Genomic DNA, 24,969 nt, shown 5'->3' on the forward strand with positions numbered 1-24,969 from the left:
TAGATGTTATCATAATATTGCAGCTGTTCAGGAGAGGTAATTTAACGCATTTGTAATTGCCATCTTTATCAATGGACTTATTGGCTTTCAGGTATCAATTTTTATTCAGTTCCACCAAAGAATTGTTTTCCAGTAAAGATGCATCAAAATATTTTCTGAAATTACGGAGATATCTTATTGACCGTTTGATCTTGCAGTCATCTTGAATTAGAGTCACGATTCTTCAGTTTTACCACGTTTGGACAAATCTCGGTGGTCGGTCCACATAATCGGCTTTCCTGGATAACCAACAAGTAAATACCATTTTCGGCAAGTGACCTACATCTAATCACATAATGAGCCGTGTCACGACAAAACCAACATAATGGGTTTGCGACCAGCATGGATCCAGACCAGCCTGCGCATCCGCGCAGTCTGATCAGGATCCATGCTGTTCGCTATCAGTTTCTCTACTTGTAATAGAGTTGGTAAGCGAACAGCATGGATCCTGATCAGACTGCACGGATGTGCAGGCTGGTCTGGATCCATGCTGGTCGCAGACGTACTATGTTGGTTTTGTCGTGACAAGGCTCATATAGTTTCCGAATCAGCGGTAAGAAAAATGGCCAATTTACTCGTCACACGCCAGTAGTTTGAAGCAGCATTCCCTGACTAACAAATCCGATCCTCTACTGAGCTAAGCGGACAGACAGTAACTGAATGAGGTCTGTCGACTTGAAATTATATATTAAGAGCACCGTAAGGGCGGGGCAATATACGCCCGAATGTATATTTGTTTGAGAAATAAAAAAAATAATCTTTTAATTAGGATAAAGACCCAATCAAGAAACGTGTGTGATCTTTATAATACTGTATGACCTCTAAGGTGGAGGCATATTTCACTTCAAGTGTATGAATCATAAAACTTTTATAGAGGCCTACTGTATGCCAAATATAGAGGCATATTTTTTATCCACAAAAAAGAGAAGATGTGTTTTCCCATAACTTAGTATATAGCAAATGACTCCCGGATCAGAGCAAATTTTGACCGGAGGGTCATGATTATTATAACTTTTGTAGAAATCTACAAATTGATGCGTCATGCCAAATATCTAAGCTCTGGACCAACAAGACTAAATGTTTATATAAATCAAGTGACCCAGGGGCCAGGTCAATATTTACCCCCCCCCCACCCCTCCCAATTATGATTAATATCAATTTTGCAGAGGTTGTCTCAGCTCAGTAGTTTCACAAGACTGATATATGTTTTGTTATTCATGACTGAGTGACCTAGGGCATTACTACATGTCAAATTTCATAATCCCTAGGCATTGTAGTTTCACCATAAGACTTAAAAATACAAAACTTTATGAAATAAGTGACCCCAGGGGCGGGCCAGTATTGACCCAAGGGGCATGATAAATATTATATGTACAAATATCTGTATATATCAAGTGGCTCCTGCTTCAGGGCCAATATTGAACCATCGGCATGATTCATATCAGATTTGTAAGGTCAAAAGGCAACGCTATATGCTAAATATCTAAGCTCTAGACATTGTAGTTTCACGCTATTAAACTTTATTGTGTTTTCCTATATAAGTCTATATAAATCAAGTAATCCTCAGGGAAGGGCCAATTTTGATCTCAAGAAGCCAAAACCTGTGTTCTGCACATGGCCTCATTATAAGTAATATTTCAGCCAAAAAGTGTCGGAATATTATAAGTAATATTTTTCTGACAGTTTTAATTTTTTTGATACAGGGCGGACACAAAATTTTGAAATTGTGCGACCTTGATCTGAGAAAGGTCAAAAATGAGATCTGCACATCGTCTCATTATGGTTAACTTTTCTCCCAAGTAGTTTAAATTTCCTTCCACTGGTTCAAAAAATACAGACTGGACACGAAACCTGCCTAAAGACCAGCAGACAACCAGGTGCATAACATTATACACTGAAATTGTTAGGGTATAAAAACAAAATCTCACAAAACAAAGAGTACAGTTTTAAAGTTTTATTATCTATTGTTTACAAAGAATATTTTACAATGAATATTCACTTCCGCGAAAGTAACCAAACAAAATGCAATAAATAAATAAACAGCATCACTTCAAAACTTTTTCAACAGAATCATAATGCTTTACTTACTCTACTGAATGCAGTTAATATAAATTGTTATGACAAAGTAATCTGTAATCTGTCAACTTGTGAACAAAAAGGGACTTTTTAACATGGACAAAAACGCAGGTGCTGGTATTTTATAAAGCAAAAAAAAATCTAACATTATTTTATAAGCATATTCTCAATTTAAACATAGTATATCTATTTCTTTACTTATTGCAATTCCATTTAAATAATTAATATTTATCTGAACTTTAATTGGAATAGAGTATCAATTTTAACTAATTTTCAACATTTTGAACATGTTTCTTAATTAACTTGATAAAATTCAAATGAATTTTGATTATTACTTTCTATTCTTTTTTGCAATAAAATTTTGATTGATACAACATCATTATGTAACGTTTATTGCAATAACATTCTTTAAATACTTTTGAATGTATTTGTTTCTTTAATTATATTGCAATAACATTTGATTGTGTGTAATTCTTTCTATATTATCATTACAATAACGTTGTTGCTTTTCTTTCTCTTAACTTTGGTTATGGAAAAAACACCTTTTATCTCCAACTTTGTATAACAAATTCAATCTTCATTAACTTACTAATTCATCTATTAGTTACTATTTCCACTACCACATCTTTATAATACATTGTACTAAAATAACCGCTCTCAAATAATTATCTTACATACTACATTTTCTTTGCTAACTGCCACAGCTGTTAAAATATATAAATAAAAATACAGGTAAAAAAAACAATTATGATACAGTAAGACAAGATACATGTACACAATGAAATATATTAAATTTTCTTTTATAAAAAAGAAGAAGAACATTTATCTTTTGATGTTTAATTATATAAACAGCATTAATGTGGACCACAGAAACATTAAAAGAGATGTTTTTTGGAAGTAAAAATTAAATTCCATGTGACATGAACTTTTTCTGAAAGAAGGCACAAAAACATTTAAGAAGCATTTGACTTTTGACACAAAAGGTTAGGTAACTACGGTTTAACAAAATCTTAATAATTACATAAGTTGCTTCCCTTTGAAGATAGATACTAATGATGCTTTACTGGGTAAAAATACACAAAAAATCATATTTTTACATCAATAAAACAGGCTATGAACATGTCTACATCTGTTTACCATACAACAATGTAGGAATTACCAAAATAGAAACGGAAAAGGTAAAGAAAAATATACTGCTTTTTGATGATAATTAAAAATAAAACATTTGCACTGTTTAAAATAAATTTAAAATCAAATATATGTAGATGTTATATTTAAACTATTTGTAATCAATGTTTTATAAGACAAAGAAATACTCTCTGGAAAAAAATCAGAAATAATTAAAAATGATTTTTCTTCTTCTAGACAATAACAAGAGAAAAATTTGGACAACTAAGAATAGATAAATGTTGTAGAATAAAAATTGGGAGTATTTTTGTTCCTATGTTGTCTATGTTTTAAGGCACAAAACAGCAGTAGTGTTCACTTAATGTCTTAAATAAATATTTACTGTTTGATCTAAATAAATTTTCCTAAACTAAGCTGCAATCTGATTGAGGTAACTAATTTTGATAGTGAATCCTGAAAATGTGCAAAGAAACAGTTCAAGGTGCACGAGGCATGTTTAAATCAGTGAATATGGAACTATATACTACACTTAAGCAATTTAAGAAAACAATGACAAATAAACTTTGAAACAGACTTTAATGCTGGAAATAGTTTAAAAATGATAAAACACAATAAGGAAAAGTATATACCCAAGCAATTTGGTTTTACGAAGTTTGATTCTTAAAAGACGTTCACACTGCAGCGTTTTGAAAGTACATCCTGGTAACTTTTTGTGCACACAGATCAACATGTGTTAAAATCAATTCAGTACTCAAGATGATTTTTTTTTAAAAGGTATAAAGTTTGACAACAAGCTTTGTTTCTTAGTCTCATAACTTTATAATTGTGTACCATACATAATTAAGTTTTCTCAGATTATACTATGGATAAATAATATAAATTGTGAAAGTATTTTTAGAAAATGCACGCATTATCTAGAGGTTCAGGATTGTCAGTGTATCAAACTAACTAAATTACTAACTACAACATGTTCTTAAATACTCCAAAACCATCTCACACTTTGTGGGCATTTCTTCTTTTTCTGTCATTTTAAAATTTTACTGTTTCTATGCAAAAGTTCTTTTCAATATGCCCAAAAGATTCACTTATTTTTAAATGCATAAAATGTAAATATACAAAGAAAATGTTTCTAACTGCGCTTATTTGAGTATACAAATTCCAAAGTTGGTAAATTCATTTATTCATAAACACTACATTTTGGTCGCAGCTATAAAAGTTCATGCCCACAAAAGTTATGATTCCACAGTGCTTAACAAACATAAAGTACGTAAAGAATGTAAAGAAAAGACACTAGTTACACATCAAATGCACCCTTTCATTATAAAAACATTTGTCCATTATTTAATCAACAATTTAGCAAAACATAAATGCAGTTTCAAGGCCTTACCTTTTGGTAAAGTTGTCACAAGAGGAAAAATAACAAACAAAAAAACCTTAAAAAGTGCTGGAAACAATTGTTTAACTGACCTTGCAAAGGTATATAATAGAAGAACATGTAGGCCAAGCCAGCTTGATTCTCCAGGCAGTCTGTTCTGTTAATATGCTAAAAAGCTTTCTATGTTTAGATCCCCCAAGAATTCATGTTAAAATTTTAAGTTAGTTACTTTATTGAACAGCTAACAAATTTTCTTTTATGTTAATACTTTATACATAAAACATTCAAAAATAACAGTCAAACATTGTATCTGTACTTATTTGCCCAATGGTGCTATGTATGTACAAAGTACAGTGTAACATCTGCATAGCAGCCATCTGGAGGGCTATTACCTCTGTATAGCAATCACCTCTTTATAACAATAGTTTCAATTCTTCCCAAAAGGAAGACTTTAAAAACAAATTTAACCTCTTTAGAGCAAAAAACCTCTAAACAAAAGCTCAGAGAGCTTTGTCGACCCTAAAAAGGGTGAAGCTCTTAAGAAGTTGTACCGTAGTTACAAAGCAAATTAAGCATAACATGATAAAAAGCAAAAACAACACAAGTCATGAAAGATTTGTGTAAATAAAAAAGAATGAAAATCATATTAAAGAACACAACAGTATAAATAACACTTGCTGCCATTTTTACATGATCAATCTTGTTCAATTTTAATATTACATATACAATTGTTTTTTTAATTATGTGTACAAGAAAAAAGGTGATTTGTATCAAATAAAAACAAGTTTTTAACCAAATACAAAGTCAACAAATTTTATAAAACCACATCTTTACTCACTTTGAAGACAAAAATAATGATACTAGACTTATTGCAGGGTTTTTTACTTGCAGAAAAAAAAAGAGTGGAGAAAAAAAAAGAGTGGAGTATCAACTTTGTTTGGGTGACAGTTTAAATATATAATTTCATGTATAAAAATACACAGTCAGAATGAACCTTAAAAAGACCATATAAAATAAGATGAAACTAAATACCCTTTAAGTAGCCTGTGTCTAAAGGTCTTCACTCCAAGAAAAAAGGGCTAAAAAGCTTTACTGTCAGAAAATCAAAAAGAAAATAGCTGACGTCAACAAATTGGTATATAGGGTCAAAGGTCAACTATCAAGGTCTGACTATAATGTTGATAAAGTTACTGATTAGAGAGTGTATATTATATAAAACATTGTACTATAATCATAACCATCATAACCTGTTTCTTATACCCAGCCTAGTATAAGAACAAAGAATTCTATTTACACTAAAAACATCTATGAAATAATTGCATTGACTAACAGCGGAAATGAGGTATTTCAAGAAAAAGACATGTCAAGGAACACTGTGTAATAAAAATAATTTCAATTTCATTATGCGTGAGTCAATCTACATGGATATTCTATTCCTACAGCATAAAAAGTGCAAACCTAAAATCAAAGGTATGGCCTTTTCTTCTCACTAACAGTTTTAAATTTTTGGGACCATTACGGATACTCTATCATGCTGCTTCAAATTTTTATTTGGACAGATTAACAATTATAATACTATTAGTAAAGTGTTTTTGGATAAATGTCTATATATGATATAATGCTTATAAATACATCACAACTTACACATTTTTTTCTTTCTTACAAAAGTTGGTACTCTTTATAAAACAAATCCTTTACAAAATTTATTCAATAAACAAAAAAAAAGACCCAGAATAATGGGAAAAAATCATGGAACCAAAGAAGCTATCTGGGCTATAATTAGTAACAAAATTGCAAAATAAATGTCAAAATTACTCATAAATATCGATACACTATAAAAAAAGAATCCTTTCTAATAAAGGGAATTTAAAATTATTTTTGACATATTACAACAGTTCATGTCTCTATGGTTGACATATGTGTACAATATTTATGTACAAGTAAATATATGAGCATAGTTGGACAGTAAAATGTGTAAGACAACACGTGTACATGATAGTATATATGTAAGGTATAAAAAAAACGTTTATTCATATTGTAAAAATCTCATGCTTTGATAATCAATAATAATGAAGTATACTCTATTTATATAAACACACAACACCTGATTTCAGTTGAGCTATTTCTCACATTTTAACTTTTTACCCCTGTATTTCGATAATGGTTTTTCCCAAATTCTCTTGATATAACTATGTAGTGGACCTATTTCATTATATAAAATTAGGGTGTTCAGGTTAGTTGTTTTTCCCCTAAATCCTAAATGGTTTTAATCTTGTCACATCATGCTGGAATATTCTATTTCACTACATTAGGGAGGTCAAGATGGCTAATGATGCAATCAATGGGCGACATGCTTGTTCCCACTATCTTCTGCACTTAAAAGATTTGTAGGTCTGTGATTTTTGAGTCTATGTTAACATATGAGAAATATCTGAAGGTCGAAGTTCACCAAGTGACCCTGATTGCTGTTTCTTCAAAAACTGTTTTCAAGGTGACTGTGTGACCTTGACATTAACTTGTCTACGAGGAAGTGGCTCCGGGTACCTTTGTCAACACCTGAAATTGAATCAAAAGTGCATGTTTATATTATATATAGCACAACAGCTCATCTTAGTTACTATCTATAGCAACTTAACATAATTTTTACCTGTTTCACTGGAATCAAAGTGAATGAATCTTTAATACCAGTCTAATATTCCAATTTCTTAAAACTTAGATGCAAATGCATTTAGAAATCTTTTTAAAAAGACAGAAGGCATTGAACATAAAGTTGATAAAGTTGTGACGCTCTTACATTAATCTTGTGTGTAAAAAAGGAATATGTCCTGGTTGTATATTACATTTAAAAAAGGAGACATCATGTGATGAATATTGTTTTTTCATCATTAAACATTTTGTACTTTGCTCAGAACAGAAACTTAAAGCCAACATTTTAAGACCTAACACTTGCTCTTCTGAGAGAACTTACCTTGGAGAGGTCTACCCCAGTAAGAGCCTGGACTGCTGGGGGTAACTGGCTGATAAGCCTGCTGACTTCTGAAGTTGTTCTATCATCTCCGATCAGGACAATCTCATCTGTGCGTGACAGAGGAGCCGAAACTTCAGCAGCAATCTAAAAATAGAAACATTTCTTTAGTTTTTCTTTAATAACGAACAGTTAAATAAAGCATGACTTATAAGATAAGATTACTTGCATTTATTACCAATAAATTGAATAAGTTATATTAATTTCCTTATTTGAGAGAAATGACAGATGTTTCCTGTGATTCTCGCATCTATTTGATAATTTGTATTTGTAACCTATAATAGAATAAGATACATATATATTTTTACATGAGAAGAATGACACGCATTTCCTGTAATTGTCTGACCTGACTAATGCTCTTCATAACATCCACTGATATGTCTCAGTCAACAATTAGAAACAATATATTCAAGACCTGCGGATGCTTTAAGTTTTAACCGAGTTAATCATACTTCAATACCCCACAAGTTCAGCTCCATGATTTTATTTTAGATATATTTCAGATATATGATCTTAAGTATAGGTTAGTGTTTGTTATTCAGCATTAATGAAATTAAATCTGTCAAGAACTGCAAGGCCACACAATAAGTTAATCGGAAGTAATGCTGGCTCGATAAACACTAACCTACTTAGTGGTTGAAATTATGCTTTGAATCTTTGCACCAAAAGTGTGTGTTATGCTGATATAACAGGATAGTATTTAATAACAATTTAGTACCAATTAAATTCATTTAGATACCAAAGAATTTGAGAACAATGGAACCATTTGATTGGACAAAACATAATTTTAACCACTTATTCCCTTTCAATGAATCTTTAACTATAGGAGAAAGTTAAGTGACAAAGAATCAGTAAGGGATATGTCATTTTATAAACAACTGAACCATCAGTCATCATATATCAGTTCATTTGCAAGCATGTGCGGTATTGGTGACCTATATGAACCCAAATTTCTCTAAATCTGCAAAACATAAAGTAAGCTCACCTTGGGTAATGTTTCAAGGACCAAACTGAGCATAGCAGCGTCTCCGTATTGCTTGTAGGCTGAGGCTTTCAGTCTCATTCTTTCAGCCTCAGCTTTGCCGACAGCCTCGATAGATGTGGCCTCAGCACCTCCGATCAACCGAATCTTTTCAGCCTCAGCTCTGGCAACCTCCACTGTCTGCGTTCTAAAACATGAAAGATTTTCATTCATTATTAATAAATTTTTCAAAACTGTGATTTCAAAATATTTTGTATAATTTGTTCAATGAAAACATATGCTTTTCTTTAGCTTTTTACATTTAGTCTTCTTCAGAGAAAAAAATTGATGTTTTTTTGTTGTTGTTTTTTTTAAATGAATTTGATAATACAAAACAACATTTTAAATTCATCAATCAATTTGTCCAACAGTATGTTTAAATATTTAACAGCTTCACCTGTTTTACGCTTACTTCACATACTTATTTTTTAGAGCACATAATTTAACTTTAAGAGATGAGAAAATCAGGAATTTTTTAAAGCTTTTTCACACCACATCAAAACAATTTTTCCTATATACAAAATCTGTAAATAAATAACGAAAGTTATCTAACCTTTGACCTTCGGCAATAGTCTCGACCTTGTAAGCCTGAGCTTCAGCTGGACGTTTCACTGTGGAGATAAGTTCCTTCTCTTTCCTGAGAATTTCCTTCTCTTCAATGTCGATCAACTTCTTACGTTCTACAACATCAATCTCGATCTCTTCTGCTCGTATCTTCTGTCGTTCCTTCGCACTCTGCAGCTCATATGCTAGCCGTGATTCTGCTCTCTGTTCAAAATAGAAACCATTAATAAAACAGAATATAACTCGTATATAAATCAGTGTTTTACCATCCTTTACGAAGGACAATGTTCATTGAAAAGGGAATTTTTTAGTCAAGAAATTAGTTGTTAGGACAAAGGACAATTCATGACAACAGCAGGATTGTCATTAAATTTTTTCTAATATGGTTCTTCTTGAATTTAAGTTGGTCATTATTGGTTTTATCACATGTAATAAATAGTGTGTTTCTTAGTTTTGAGGAAACCCAAATGCATTCAAGATCACTTGCCTACAGCTGCCACCTAATGACAACGCTGCAACAGCCAGGTGATGTATTACTTAAACCACTGGATTTTTTGGACACTTATTTAGGAAAAAAAAGGCATTAACCAACCTGTCATAATTAGAAAGAATACTCAGATAAATTTACATTTAATGAGAATCTGTAAACAGGTCTGATAAGCTCCTCACATTAAAGAACTTGGCCATATTCTGCATTTACTCTATATAATGGATGGCAATATATTATCATAGCCACCATTGGTCATCAAAAAATTGTACTTGTTATCATATTGCTGTTGTGTGACTAGAAATAAATTACATGTCTTGTAATGACATGATTTTCCGGTACTTACTCTTGCATTGACTTCCATATCAAAGGCAGCTTTCTGCATCTCAAACTGTCTTTTAGAGTCGGCAATCTTTGTGTCTGCCATATATTTTGCATCAAGACGCAATTTCTCACACTCAGCTTCCTGTGAAAAAACAAAAGGGAGATAATAGATTATTATGTTGTGTTATTTTGTCTTATGTAACATTTCCCTTGATTCCTGCAAACAAGTTATGCCAGCTTTGTATTCTCAAAATTTATACGGTCAAGTAATTATCAAGATTGGACAAACCTATAAATATACAACAACAGGGAAATATCAAATTACTGCAAAAAATTTGATAAAATTGAAAATAATTACCCTAATACCAGCATCTCTGTTTGCTTCAGCGACACCAATATCAGCGTCACGTTTCACGTTGGCTGTCTGAGCCCTACCAAGAGATGAGAGGTATTCCACATTGTCGTAAATATCTTTGATGGTGAAACTGAGGATTTCGATACCCATCTTACCCACGTCAGGGGAGGCAACTTCTCTCACGAGCTGAGCAAACTGGTCACGATCCTGATATATAGCTTCCACGCTCAATGTACCTATAACACCATAGTAAATCATACTTAATTATTCATTTTAAATTTCTTGATGATTTGTGTTCTTTAGGATTTAGACAATTTGTGTTCTTTAGGATTTAGACAATTTGTGTTCTTTTGGATTTAGACAATGTGTTCTTTAGGATTTATATATTGATTTAAAAGGGGGATGGGAGGAACAATTATGAAATGAGGGCCCTGTTCAAAATACTTTTTACAAATTAACTATATCTCTGACAAGAAGTGATTCTATTTTTCCTAATCATGCAGACTCAGACATGAAGTTAATGCAAAACCAAGCTTAATAAACTTCAAATCTTGTTCTGTTCTGGGTTATAAAAGCATCATTCTCAATTTAAACCAACCCATCAATAGTATTAACCTGATGTGAAAGTCCTTGGTTTCTTTGAATTCGAAACCTGGGAATTTCGAGTCTAGGGTTTGAATGTCAATGTGAAGCAAGCTTGTAGCTTTTTGAATCAGCCTTGGTCTGCTTCCAGGAACAAACCAGTATTGGTGTTACATTAGGAAATATTGATTATGACCCAAGTAAGGTTCAAACCAGCATGTACCATCACTAGGTTAAGAGGCAGACACATAAACCACTGCCCCCTCAAACCCACCTACCCCCCATTGGGTATATTCATGTTGTATTAAGAAAGTTAGCAATATTTATGCTAGCCAAGGTATAGATCTGTCATTATGCCAGTTTCATTTACATATTTAAGAGAGTCATTATCAAATATTTTACCTAAGATAGCTCTAAGATGACCTTCCAGTGTCTGTAGGATGACTCTCTGTATGTGATCTACAGATTTACCAAGGAACTGTTCACAAGCTGTCTTCAAAATGTCAGGTTGTCTCATGATCTTGCACTGAGCCACGCCAGTAACAGTCACTGGTACACCCTCTGATGTTTCCACACTCTCACACTGAGGGTTCAAAGTCATAACCTCCAGAGATATGCTGTTAATTATAAACAATGTTAATGATCAATCTAGACTATTTCTATTTTCAATGTAAATTTTTTTATATTTTGTTCAAAAGGTCGACAAATGAACAGGCCCCTAGATTTACTTTAGCCCATAGGTGGACCATTGTTATCATATAAATGGTATATTAGGAATGTTTTTATTTAAGTCACCTTTGAGATTTTAATAAAGGGGTGATTATTATATAACAAAACATTACCTCTGAGTGTCTGTCACACACCACCAGGCCCATCCCCAGCCTCCGACAATAAATTTACGTCCATCCCCACAGCAGCCACCTGAAATATATCACATAAATATGTTAGATTAGATTCTACTATTTTTGGTCAATGTTTCAAATATTTCCTCAAACTTTACAACTTAGCCTAAAGAGAGTATGCAAGTACCATCCTTTACCTAGAAATTGGCATCAGTTTTAAAACAAACTTTGTACTCTTCATACAGGACATTGTTTAAATATCTAAACTATAAGCCTTGCAGTTTATTTTTAGATTGCAGATGACAAAGATTTATTTCTCCCACTTGTACAATTTCTGTGATAATTTGATTAAATTAAAAATTAAACTGCTGTAAAACAGATATGGAAGCTGTGAATTATTTAGTAGGTAAATCTGCTGCAATTAAAATGAAATTGTATAAGTGACATAATGCTCATTTATTCACTGAGTTGAATTGACTATATATTTCAAAAGATTGACTGTTAAAATGGTGATTGACCAACAATTGATATTGGAATTTGGAAAATGTATTATAAAATATAAATCATGCCTAAAATATATAAAGACTGCCCCACTCGTTTTATAAAGTGATCGTTACAGTTCAATTCCCATAGATATTTACAGAAATTTCCTTGGGCCATTTGAGTATCATTTATCATTATGCAAAGTAAATTATTAAATTGAAAGGAATGGTGGCAAAATGAAAATTTATTTTTACTTTCACCCTGTTCACTCACTATATACCCTTGGTGTGGCATTCACTTATCGTTCCAATCAATTCAACACTTCACAAGACATAACATTATGTATAATGTATCTTTTTCCAATCTAGTGTCATGTACATCATTACATGTATATTTATATTATAAAAGTATAAAGTAATTCTATCCTCGGTACATTAAAATTCTATATAAATTATTAAATATTACTAATAAATAAATCAGCAGTACTTTGCCGGGTATTTAATTTCAAGCATACTGCCTCAACAATAAAATCAACCAAAAGGGGAGTTATTAACTTAAGGAAAATCTCTTATTGATTAAATATTGACATCACTGTTTATAAACATACTGTCAAAATTTAACCCCTGCATATTCTGAGACACTTCTTGTCAGAAAAAAACCATTAGCCTGAACTAAAAAATACAGGATTACACTTGTATGCCTTATAATGCAATTTCTCATATGCCATGCCACAAAGTTTAAAATACATATGTGTATTGCAATGATTTGAGACTACTAAATTACCCCTCTGTAATCTAGTTGCTTTGTTTAGATATCATATTCATGGATATTTGTCTGGCCATGTGTAAATCAACATACTGGTAGCTCTAGACCCAGTCTAGTAACTGTAACCCACGCATGTTTCATCAATATTTTATTCTATGGTATGGAATATTGGAGGTTATACATAAATAATAGTATAGAGAATTTATTAATAGCACATTGGCTAGTGGTTTTGTACACATTTCCTGGTTGCCCTATCTAGTATTAGAATTTACTGTAAGTCTAACATGTACATGTGTTAAACACTTAAACACCAAGCGGTCATCTTTATAAACCTAATAACCACCAATAAGTAGAGCTTTCTAGATTTGCATTAAGCATTCAGTATTTCAGATATATTTGTGGAAGCAGTTTAAATGCTGGTGGCTATTTATTGATACTCTATCTATGCAACACGGGCAGAATGAGATAATAGCTAGGTCCTCATTCACAAAGCCATTGTTTAAAGGCACCTTATGCCTCAAAAATCAATATTCTTAAATTATTTTTAAATGTCAGAAACATGTTTAAGCATGTTTCAATAATGGATTTAGAGCTTGTTAGATGTTAAACAACTGAAAAAAGTAGCACATAACTTGCAGTAATGTGTCCAAAAGGTAGCAAAATGTAAACAAAACGGTAGTTTGACTTCCATACAAAATACTAATTAACTATTATTATGTTGATTGCCAACATAGCTATAGTTGCAAAAGATAGTCCATGCATGTAGCAAATGAGTATTACTTTTAAAACTTTAACAAAAATCAATATTCTTAAATTATTTTAAATGTCAGAAACATGTTTAAGCATGTTTCAATAATGGATTTAGAGCTTGTTAGATGTTAAACAACTGAAAAAAGTAGCACATAACTTGCAGTAATGTGTCCAAAAGGTAGCAAAATGTAAACAAAACGGTAGTTTGACTTCCATACAAAATACTAATTAACTATTATTATGTTGATTGCCAACATAGCTATAGTTGCAAAAGATAGTCCATGCATGTAGCAAATGAGTATTACTTTTAAAACTTTAACAAGATACCAAAAATTAAAAGATTTAGAGAAATTAAATTGGTAGCATCTGTGAGGCATAATGGGCCTTTAATGAAAATTCACGATAATTGTCAAAGTGAAGTTATTGGCAAAATTGTCCATAGTGGGGCGGGAAATAAGGTCTCTGCTGTCAAAATAGTGCAAATTGTGATACAAGCATGAAACTTTCAGGAAATTATCTTTAGACCATGTAGATTTCAAAAGTGAAGTGGGCCCAAAAATATCTCTGCTCATTCAAGATGGCCGCCATTTTCAAGATGGCCGCCATATAAATTTGATGTACATAATAGCTCATTCATTCCAATTTTTTGTACAGACCTGAAACTTACACCAAAGCATGCATATAGTTTCCCCTTTTCAAAAATTTAAATCTTTAAGCAATTTCTCTTGCATTTTTCTTCAGAATCCAAGATGGCGTCCAATATGGCTGCCAATTTTAATGAAAACTGATATATCTCTTTTGCAGTATAATTTTTTGCACACGGTATGCGTATTTCCATATAAAATTGTGAAATATATTAGAAAAAAATCAAATTTTAGGTTAACCACATTGTTAGTCATGTTTTTAGTTTTTTTGTACAAAAAAAATCTTTAAAAAAATCAAAGAAAAAGTGCCATTTTTTTCATTTTTCTCTAACATGGTTTTCTAGGTCTATGTACAAAATTTCAAAAGTTACATAGTTTCTTAAAGTGTATTTGATATTCAATCAACACTATGTTTTATTGTATAATTGTAACAAAAACAAACAAAAATGTGAAGGTTTTATACTTATTAAAAGTGGGTGGGGTAAATTTATCAGACAATTGTAGTACAAAATAACGTTTTTTAAGAATTCTTATGCAAATATTCACTGTAAAAGTATTTTATTGTATTAAGGTATTTTTGTTTTCCTTCAGGTCTAGAGGGTGTACTAAAATATCAATAAATGCAGATACAATCATATGTATACATTCAGTTATTAAATGTGTTTGCATGATATAAGTTGTTTCAATATTCTTAATACAATTTGATAATTGTACAGAAAGAATATTCATCAACGAACCATATGTTAGATAAAATCATGCCTGGACCTTAGTGAAATGTTGTCTATTTATGAATACAATTATTTCCTGCACAATTTAGTCTTGCTAAAAGCTTGTAACAGAATGATTCAAAGTCATGTTAACTTGCACATCATTGTAACCAAGTATAATTGAATTAGTACCGTCCATTTCTAATAACTTATGTAGAAATGATATTTTCAAAAGAAACAAATACGACTGATACATCATACTATCTAATGACTAGGTGTGCTAAAATAGGTATCAATAAAACCGCTTGACCCACATAACAAACATAGCTTATACTTTGGAATATAAACTAAATGTATTCCTACTTTATTTTTCCCATTAAACAAGAGCATTGTTGACCCTAGATCACGCGCCTAAGACCCACTGCTGGAAAAGGTATATAATTCTTTTATACTAAAGAATGCTAAAATCATATAAGGAGTATCTTTTTTCACCAGTCATGATTTATAAACTATTTGAAAAGAATCATGTCCAATAACTAGGCTCTCAGAACTACAAAAAGACTCATATAACTATATTCCAATAAAAGTCCATGTAAACTAAGTGATTTTGACCCTATGCCAATAGTTTATAATCTTTATATAGCATCACAATGTTATGATATATTTTCTCTTCTCTGTGCACATAGTTTCGGAAAAGAATTTTAATATATGAGTCAATGTAAACTAAGTGACAGAGAAAGCCATTTTGGACTACAGGAACATGATTTAAAGGCCCGCACGAGGAACACAGTTTTTAAAGACTTGTGAAGGGAATCGCATTGAAGTTGTTTTGTTGTTGTTAAAAAAAAATCAACAAACAAACAAACTGTAATGCCTAGAGCTTAGATAGTCAAAATATTACCTTGCCAAGTAAAGAACACCTCTTTAAAAGTTACATAAAACAATTTTGGATCATAAAGTGTACATGCAATAGAAAAAATCTTCTCAAAAATCAAAATGCATAGAGCACAGGTACTAAGCTGGCATGTAGCACCACCTTGGGTCTTTATTAACACATTTAATGAATAAAGCTCATAGAGCCACCTGGGTTCACTTGTATAGGAAAACACATTAAAAACATCTAGTGTTAAACTACATTGACTTGAAATAAGATATTTGGGATGTAGACTGATATAACATGCATAAATTTGTATGATGCTACTGCAGTCTAAAATGGTTTTGCAATGGTATCACTTAATTTACAATAACTACTGTAATAAATCTGTTTTCTCTTAACCTACAGTATCCGACGCATATTATACATTAATCTTGTATCATCATTAAATTATGTTATAATAATGATATATCATGGACAACATGGTCCAAATTTACCAAACACAAAAGGTCACTAAGTTTATATGGACTCGTATATAGATATGGTTATTAAAGTCCTCTCGTATGAAATAAAAATTGAAAGCAGATATTGAGCATGTTTCTTTAAAAGCAACCGGATTCAATTATGACACAAATCATGTGTGTTATGACATAATTGACATAACTGACACTCCCAAAATGATCTTGTTACCTTTTTTGCAACAATGATCTTAGGTGAGTGATTCAGGGTCATCATTACCCTCTTATTGAAAGAAAAAATAAAGATATGATTACTTTAGGAAATACTAGTACACTTAGTTTGTATCTTAACTTTTCAAAACGTTGCATGCAGGCCAGGCCATATCATTGATATATATGTTTCACATCACATACATTTTGTTGGTTTTTAAGCCATCTTTATATTATAAATATAAAATTGTGGTGGAGTCAAAAATATGCGTTTATGGACTACCTTTATACCTTACATTCAAATACATGTTTGCTATTTTAAGCACGTTTAGTTGATTTATTGTCTTCTTATATGTCTTTACAATTAACAATTAATATATGATATCAAATATATTGAAACAAGAATTATCATGCAACCAAATTTAAAACTGAAGGTATACACATGTTTGAATGTGCATTTCTTGCTCACCCACCAAATGGCCCGAAGGAAGACAAAATACTTTCATCCAATAAAAAGTACTTTTTAAGTTGGAACATTTGCATAAGAATTTATAGAAAAGTAAAAAGACAAAGAAATAGAATGAACTCAGCTATGTAGATTTACTGTTGTTTTTTCTTTTACAATTATCATATAAAATTACCCCACCCACTTTCACAAAATATAAAACCTACAGATTTAATGCTTTTCTTACATTTTTTACAATAAACACATGATATTAATAGAATGTCAAATACAGTTTAAGACATAAAGTAACTTTTTTAACTTTGTAAATTACTTAAGAAATTCAAATTTGAAAAATATGAAAAAATTGGAATTTTTTCTTGATCTTTTTTAAAGATATTTTTAGACAAAACTTAAAATGTTTACTTTTATTGAGATTAACATATAATTTGATTATCTCTGATATGTTTAAACACCTTTTTTATCATAATAAACATAATTTGTGCACCAAAATTATACTATAAAAATGGTATAACAGTTTTTCACAAAATCGACGGCCATATTGGACGCCATCTTGGATTTGGAAGAAGTATGAAAGAGAAATTTTGTGAGATTTAAATTTTTGAAAAGGAGAAACTATATGCATGATTTTGTGTTAGTTAAAGGTATGTACAAAAAATTGGAATGAATGAGCTAGAATGTATGTCAAATTTATATGGCGGCCATTTTGAAAATGGCGGCCATCTTGAATGAGCAGAGATATTTTTGGGCCCACTTCACTTTTGAAATCTACATGGTCTAAAGATGATTTCCTGAAAGTTTCATGCTTGTATCACAATTTGCACTATTTTCTCAATTTCCCGCCCCACTACCATGACTACAAACCACCAAAAACACATCATGGGCTATTTAGTACTTATTTCCAAAAATGGCTAGAAAAAAGTTCAGTTATTTTGAAATAGTACTGACTGACTTATTACGTAACAAGACAGATTACTGTTTCAAAATACACCAAATAAAATAAACAAACACCTAAAAAAAAGAATTGTGAAATACAATATAAAAGTAAAGCTCAATGAAATTGTCAAAACTCAAATGAGAATGAAAAAGGTATTAAATTGAAAAATTGGCAACATCAAAGCTTACTCAATACGACTTTGTTTTGAACATGTGAGTAGTTCTTAAATAACATGAGTAAAATAATAACATAACCAAAACTCACAAAGAGCACAGAAGTTTCTCTACTTCATAATGAATTGATGATGAAAGGTTTTTATATTTTTTACTTTATGAAAACAGAACATTAAATTTTTTATATTTGTACATCAACATAAAGAGAAATATGCTTTCATCCATTCAAAATTTGACACCACAATAATAATAGATATAAAATCATGTTTATGTGACCTTTTACAGTCAGTATCTTCTAGTATTTCAAAATGTGTACATAAAATAATACAGTAGTGTATCTTACTAGATACATGACGCATCTATTCTTAAACATTTTACCTACATTTTAATACAAATGTATAATATTAGAAACATGTACCATATATATTGGTAGTGAAAATTATTTATACATTAAATAAATATTTTAATTAAAAATTTCATAGATTTATACTGTTGCCCTTTAATTTAAACTAAAAAATAAAATTATACTAAATTTGAATGGAAACATTAATTGTCTTCCAACATCCAGCTAAAAAAGTTTTTTCACCTTGGTTTTGCATGATTAAAAATCAACAAGAAATTGCTATAAAAACGAAATAATGCTCCCTGAAAGAAAAGAGAATAACTACCAATTTTCTCTTGATGATAATATAGAACAGAACAGAACAGAACATATACTTTATTTCTGACTTGGGCTCAACACCCATCATCATAACATACATATACATGTATAATTATTACAATGCATGCGTCAAGAATCATATCATAACAAATTCAATCAGTCATATTCAAATATTATGACATAGCTAACATATTGATTGAGAATGCCAAAAATAAATTTCTACATTAATAATATCATATTGATATGCTAATCTACCAAATTATCTCGTCTTTCAAATGCTTTAATACAAAATAATGCTAATTTTCTAATAACCAATTTTCTATCTGCGTTTAACAATTGTATGAATTTATAAACACTAGGATTAACAGTAAAGTATCTTGAAATGTACATACTTCTAAAATCACTATAAATTGGACATATTAATATAAAATGAAATTCATCCTCTATATCCCCGGACGTACATAATGTGCATTTTCTCTGACTTCTTTCAATACCCCTGTGTCTTCCAGATTCAATAAGTAGTTTATGGGAACTTAATCTAATTTTTGCAAGAACTGATCTGTATTTTGCATTTTCTAATAATTTAAGATAAATATATATATGTTACATTAACTAAGCTTAGAGATAATTGGGAAAAATAAGTAATCTAGAGTTATAATATGGTTCCAAACATTACACTTCCTGTCTGCATACCCTCTATCACTGTACAGTATAAAGTTTCAATCAGATACCAATTACAGATAAGTAGTCATACTTCAGTATTTTATAAATAAATAAAAATGGGTCAAAGACAGAAAAGGCCGGGTTGCATATATGTATACAAAATATCATGAGGCTGTGAATTGTTATTGAAATTTTCTACCACTGACCATTAATGTCGAAAATTTAACTAAGTCGGCAAACAGGAAGTGGATGAGCAACAGACCTGAAATGAGATCCCATGGTATGGGACCATGTGTTAATGCTGTATGCCAAATATCAAGAGGCTGTGATAAGTAGTTGCTGAGAAAACTGTTACGAAAATTTCCTACAATTGACCATAAATGTTGAAAATTTAACTAAGTCGGCAAACAGGAAGTGGATGAGCGACAGACCTGAAATCGAATCCCACATTATGGGACCACATGTTAATGCCAGGGCTCTAGCAACTGGGCTATTTGGGCGACTAAGTCGCCTCAAGTTTCATAACTTCGCCGAGTTTAAACATCAAAGCGAAAACGACTTCGCCGCGCTTTTTTTACTGACCACATGTACATATAAATATCATACAGCGCATGTTAATTAAGTTAATCCTCGCCTCCAGGCATAAATCAAACTGAATCAGTGACGCACAGTTACTGCCAATAATTGACATCAATTAACACATTTTCAAAGTGACATGATATGCAGATGCATCGGACATTATAGCCATTTAATTCGCCGATGTAAACATCACATTTTTTAAGCATAATTTTACGACACCTGCCACTATTTTATCAGCGAGTGTGAAAAGATTACACCCGGAATTGCATAGTAATTACTAGTCCAATATATTAGACGTTACAGGCTTGTTATAGTTTTTGTCGGTCAAGCCTGACGTCTAATAGTTATTGCTCAAAAACGCATAGCATCATAAAAAATTCCAAAAATGTCTATTGTCCTGCCTTGCAAGCTTTATTTAAAAGATTATCATATTTTCTTTCAATTTCATGCTCAATCATACACAAAAACTGTCAAACGATGTACTTATCAATTTAAAATAAAATATAAACATCAATCTGTTTTTGTCTATCAGCCATACTGGTTAAACAAGGTGCTTTACAGATTGATTCCAAATTTTTGAACGGAAAAATATATTCAAACACACTGACGGTGCATGGGCAATTATTTCGTTAAAAAATATTCCGTTAGATTGTTCTGACTCAGTTAAACGCTTGCATTTGAATTAGCCAATCAGATTTCGCGCACTTTACGGCCGCCATTTGTTTATCGGCTGTAAAAGGAATTGAAATACATGAGAGGATTTAATCATGATTTTTCGGATGTGACAGTTTAATTATTTTTACAAAAGGTATTTATTTTTTAGTTTTGTTCATAAATAGGTCAAAAAATATGTCAATACACGCTGTCTTCATTGTTTTTCGTTCCGCCCGATTTTCTGGCGGAACCACAGGGGGCCCACACAGTGTTTGGATGGTATATACTGCTTGATAGTGACCTTAAAATGAGATTTTAGTCATAACCTTATAATATGTATATAAATATAGACTACTGTCATAAACAGTAGTAAACTTTGTCTTCAAAAAGTTGAATAAACGTCGGTAAATTATGCGGTAAACTACAAATTTGAAAATTTTGTTTTACAATGCCTGTTGCAATAGCGGATGAATAACAATCTAAAAATAATCATTGGATATTTAATTTAATATAATCAAAATCAACAACAACTAGAATTGTAAGTGTTTCTGCAGGAAACAGACAAATTTTCATTTGTCACATATTTTCGCGATGCCGATTTCTACGATGAAAAAATAAAGTTACCAAAAGGAAAATTTGTTTTGTTAAAATGTGTCCACTAGCACTTAAAATGTACTTTATTAATGAAAATTCCTTAAGGTATTGTTTACATTAATTTTGATTGAGAATTTTGCCAGTATGTGTTGTACAATGAATATAGGGAGGGGGTGTGTGGAGTTAATCAGGAAGAAATCATTATTATGGTCTGATGATAGAGGGTTTTAGAATTTATACTTCAAATATCACTATCAATAAATAGGTAAAACTCCTTTTTATAGATCAAATCAATGTGCTATAAGCACTTTTTCACTTCTCCTTATGTCGTCAAACTTCTCCCTGATAGGAGCTGAGGGAGAAGTCACTTCTCCCTAAAATTTTAGTCTAGCTAGAGCCCTGAATGCTGTATGCCGCCCAACATTCACCATACTATAACCCGGGTTTGCACCTGTGCAACCCGGCCAAAAACCAAAGTAAGTTACAGAAATGCTTCCTGACCAAGTCATCTCTAGCACTGTGTGAAATTTTAATGAACTACAATAATGCATAGTCTGTTCCCTACCAAAATAAATAGAAGCAGTGTTCAGGTGTTTCATATACTGAATAGCACTTTTAAAACAGAAAATGTAAAATAAAAATGAATATTTAGTTTAACCAACTTCCCTGTTTATAGGCTTTGCCTAATTTCCTATTACCAGAACTTTCTGTCCTATTATGGTTCCCATGTTGTCTGATGGGTGGATTCAATTTACATACAAATACATGTATCATATAAAATATAAAATGGACATATATAGTGTGTGGTTGTGATGAGTCAGTGTTTTTTTCCCATACTTTGGGAATGGTGCCGGTACCGGACAGATTGGGGAAAAAATCCATTGGTTTGACTCAAATTGGGAATTTTACATAAGATGCAAAATATTCTTTGGGAATTTCTTTTATCCAGGACGACATGAACATTATGCATAATAAACACTTTAAAACCATGTATTATAAACTTATTATTTTTGATTATTTATTTATGATTATTTTTGCTTAAGGTGTGAAACACTAAAAGTAGAACAAAATATCACTCATACATGCGGTTTTACCTGGTTTTTATCGCATAAAAAAAGTTTCACTCATCAATGGCATTTCTGTTTTTGTTTACCTTTAAATTTGCCGATTTTTGAGGTAGTTTTCAGTGTTATTTTGGGAAATTATCATGATGTCATGTCATGAATTGGGAAATTTGTTGTTTATTTTCTATTGGGAATGGTGCCGTTTTTCGGTATCAGTTATAAAAGGAAAAAAAAAAACACTGGAAAAGTGGTTGAGTAAATGTAGTCCTAATTGTATCGATAACATTAAATGTGTAACCGCTGATGGGTTTAAATTATCATCATTAATCAGGGCTCACACTGGCTCAAATAAAATAATAGCCAATAATTTTAACTTAAAAAAATAATAGCCAAAAGTTCAGCGGACTATTCACGAATTAGCGATTAACAACATAAGCAGTTGATTAAATAAACAGTACATTTATATCTTTCAGTTTTATAAGGATTCTCAAATGAACTGATACATTTGTGCATATTGATAACTACCTTTTTTTTAATAGAACCACAACTTTAATTGTTATTATAGAACAGAATAAAAACGTTATAATTAGTATAATTACTGTATAACAATAATATTAAAGATTTATTATAACTTTACATAATGCTGTCATCAGACAACTTTTTTTGTTTGTTCTAATCAAATTTTGTCAGCTATAACCACTGTCAATTTCCACATTTCACACAGAACTGGAGTAGATCTAGGTCATATTAGCCTATAGAAATAACACAAGTTTGCAAACTCATTCAATTAACTGAAAAATATCATCATCACCAATGTAATACAAATTTACTGCCATAGGAGTAAAGATTTTTAAACAGAACTTAGCTTATTTCACCTTTAAATAAATATCAAAATTATCGGTGTCGCGAAAATATGTGACAATCGGATTTTTCCTGTTTTCTAAAGAAATATTCACAATTTTGGTTGTTGTGCAAATAGTTGTTTGGAATTTAATACTTTTCAAATATTTTACCATTGTTTTCCACTGGCGATTTAGTCAAGTAGCTTAAAACAAAAAAAAAATCAAAATTTGCAATTACTGGAATTCACGGTAAATTTTGGGTAAGTCAATATCCAGTTTATCAATTTTAAAACGATTTTTGTGGCTAATTGACGGATATTTGATGGCTATTATAAATGCTGGACAATATCTTTAAAGTACTTATACAATTATACATCTCGCATGTATTTTATCACCTCGGGCAATATAGTTAGCAGCACGTGACCGGTAAAAAGTTGACACTCAATTAAATGCACCCCGCTGGTGTTAATTGGGTCTTCTGCATTCATTATCGATTTTTACACCTTATATAAACACTGTTGGAAGTAAAAAATAATCGCCAGATTTTGTAGCCAAAATGCAAAAATAATCGCCAATCTTATAAAATAATCGCAAATGGCGACTATGGCGACCGACAGCGTGAGCCCTGTTAATGTACGATAATTTCTGTCAAAGAGCTCGCTTTGAGGGTTTGCCTAATTCATATTATTTTCCTGGACTGCTGGAGAGAATAATTTTGCCATTTCATTTGTTTACATGAATTTTTGTCAGTTGATGATCGAATTAGATTAAGCTTTGATTACTCTAACAAATGTATTATGAACATGAATATTATTGTGTACAAAAGAAGATATATACAAAAGTTGGTCAGATAAAAACAGAGGTAAGTGGCCTTGACACCGATAAATACATCACTTCCAGACTCTGTATCTACGACATTCTAAAATGTTTACCATGCAAATATTTTAAAAATGGAGAATATAATTACCTGATATAACAAGGGCTTCATTTGGGCCTACGGTGTGAATGTTTCCCATCCTGATTCTGCAAATTTATTCGTATTTCGAAATAAAATTTACGATTACAAAATTCAAGATGGTGGTCGGAACTTTCGGCTTTTAACTCTTAACTACCAAAAAGTGGAATAAACAACCAAAAAGTCTCCTCACAGGGAAGTCTTGGAGTAGTCTTGGGGTAGTCTTGAGGTGTCTTGGGGTAATAATACCGATCGGATTTATACTAGTAAAATTCCATATCTAAGCGATCAGTATCTTTCTCATATTTCCCGCCAATACCACAGTCCAAACAAGCATAAGTATGAATAAAAGAAAATACATGATATTTTTTTTATTTAGAAACAATCTTAAATTTTATTAACAAGGGTTAAAAGTGTAATTATTTATAGTACAGTTTTTATTTGTTGTTTTTATCCGCATTGTAGAATAAAATAGAATAACTTTTATTTCCAATCAAGGGTCATGTTAAATGCCATGTGAATCATTGTGTTCTTTTTACATCCATATATTCATTAATCCTATTTTCCTTAGGGATTATTTGTTCCATTTTACCTCCCTGCTTGAACGTGTAGTTTGTATTAGGTTTATTTTGACGGGGCTTTTTTCTGGTCCTTCGGGATCATTGATGCCAGCAC

The 24,969-nt window shown here is 31.3% G+C and overlaps 1 protein-coding gene across 1 annotated transcript; it reads right to left on the reverse strand.

Annotated features, from left to right (window-relative positions):
* Positions 1–1,978: 1,978 nt before the first annotated feature.
* On the reverse strand, positions 1,979–24,442 carry LOC132749676 (flotillin-2-like). The gene is made up of 9 exons (XM_060739534.1): positions 24,307–24,442; positions 11,819–11,897; positions 11,379–11,593; positions 10,398–10,630; positions 10,062–10,181; positions 9,218–9,432; positions 8,629–8,812; positions 7,587–7,730; positions 1,979–7,174 (listed from the first exon to the last, which is right to left on the reverse strand). The coding sequence occupies exons 1-9, from the start codon at positions 24,353–24,355 to the stop codon at positions 7,139–7,141; spliced, it is 1,275 nt and encodes a 424-aa protein (XP_060595517.1). The 5' UTR covers positions 24,356–24,442; the 3' UTR covers positions 1,979–7,138.
* Between the last annotated feature and the right edge of the window lie 527 nt (positions 24,443–24,969).

This window comes from Ruditapes philippinarum, unplaced genomic scaffold (genome assembly GCF_026571515.1).
Source record: "Ruditapes philippinarum isolate M1 unplaced genomic scaffold, ASM2657151v2 ctg5029_1_1_1_1, whole genome shotgun sequence".
NCBI lineage: Eukaryota > Metazoa > Mollusca > Bivalvia > Venerida > Veneridae > Ruditapes > Ruditapes philippinarum.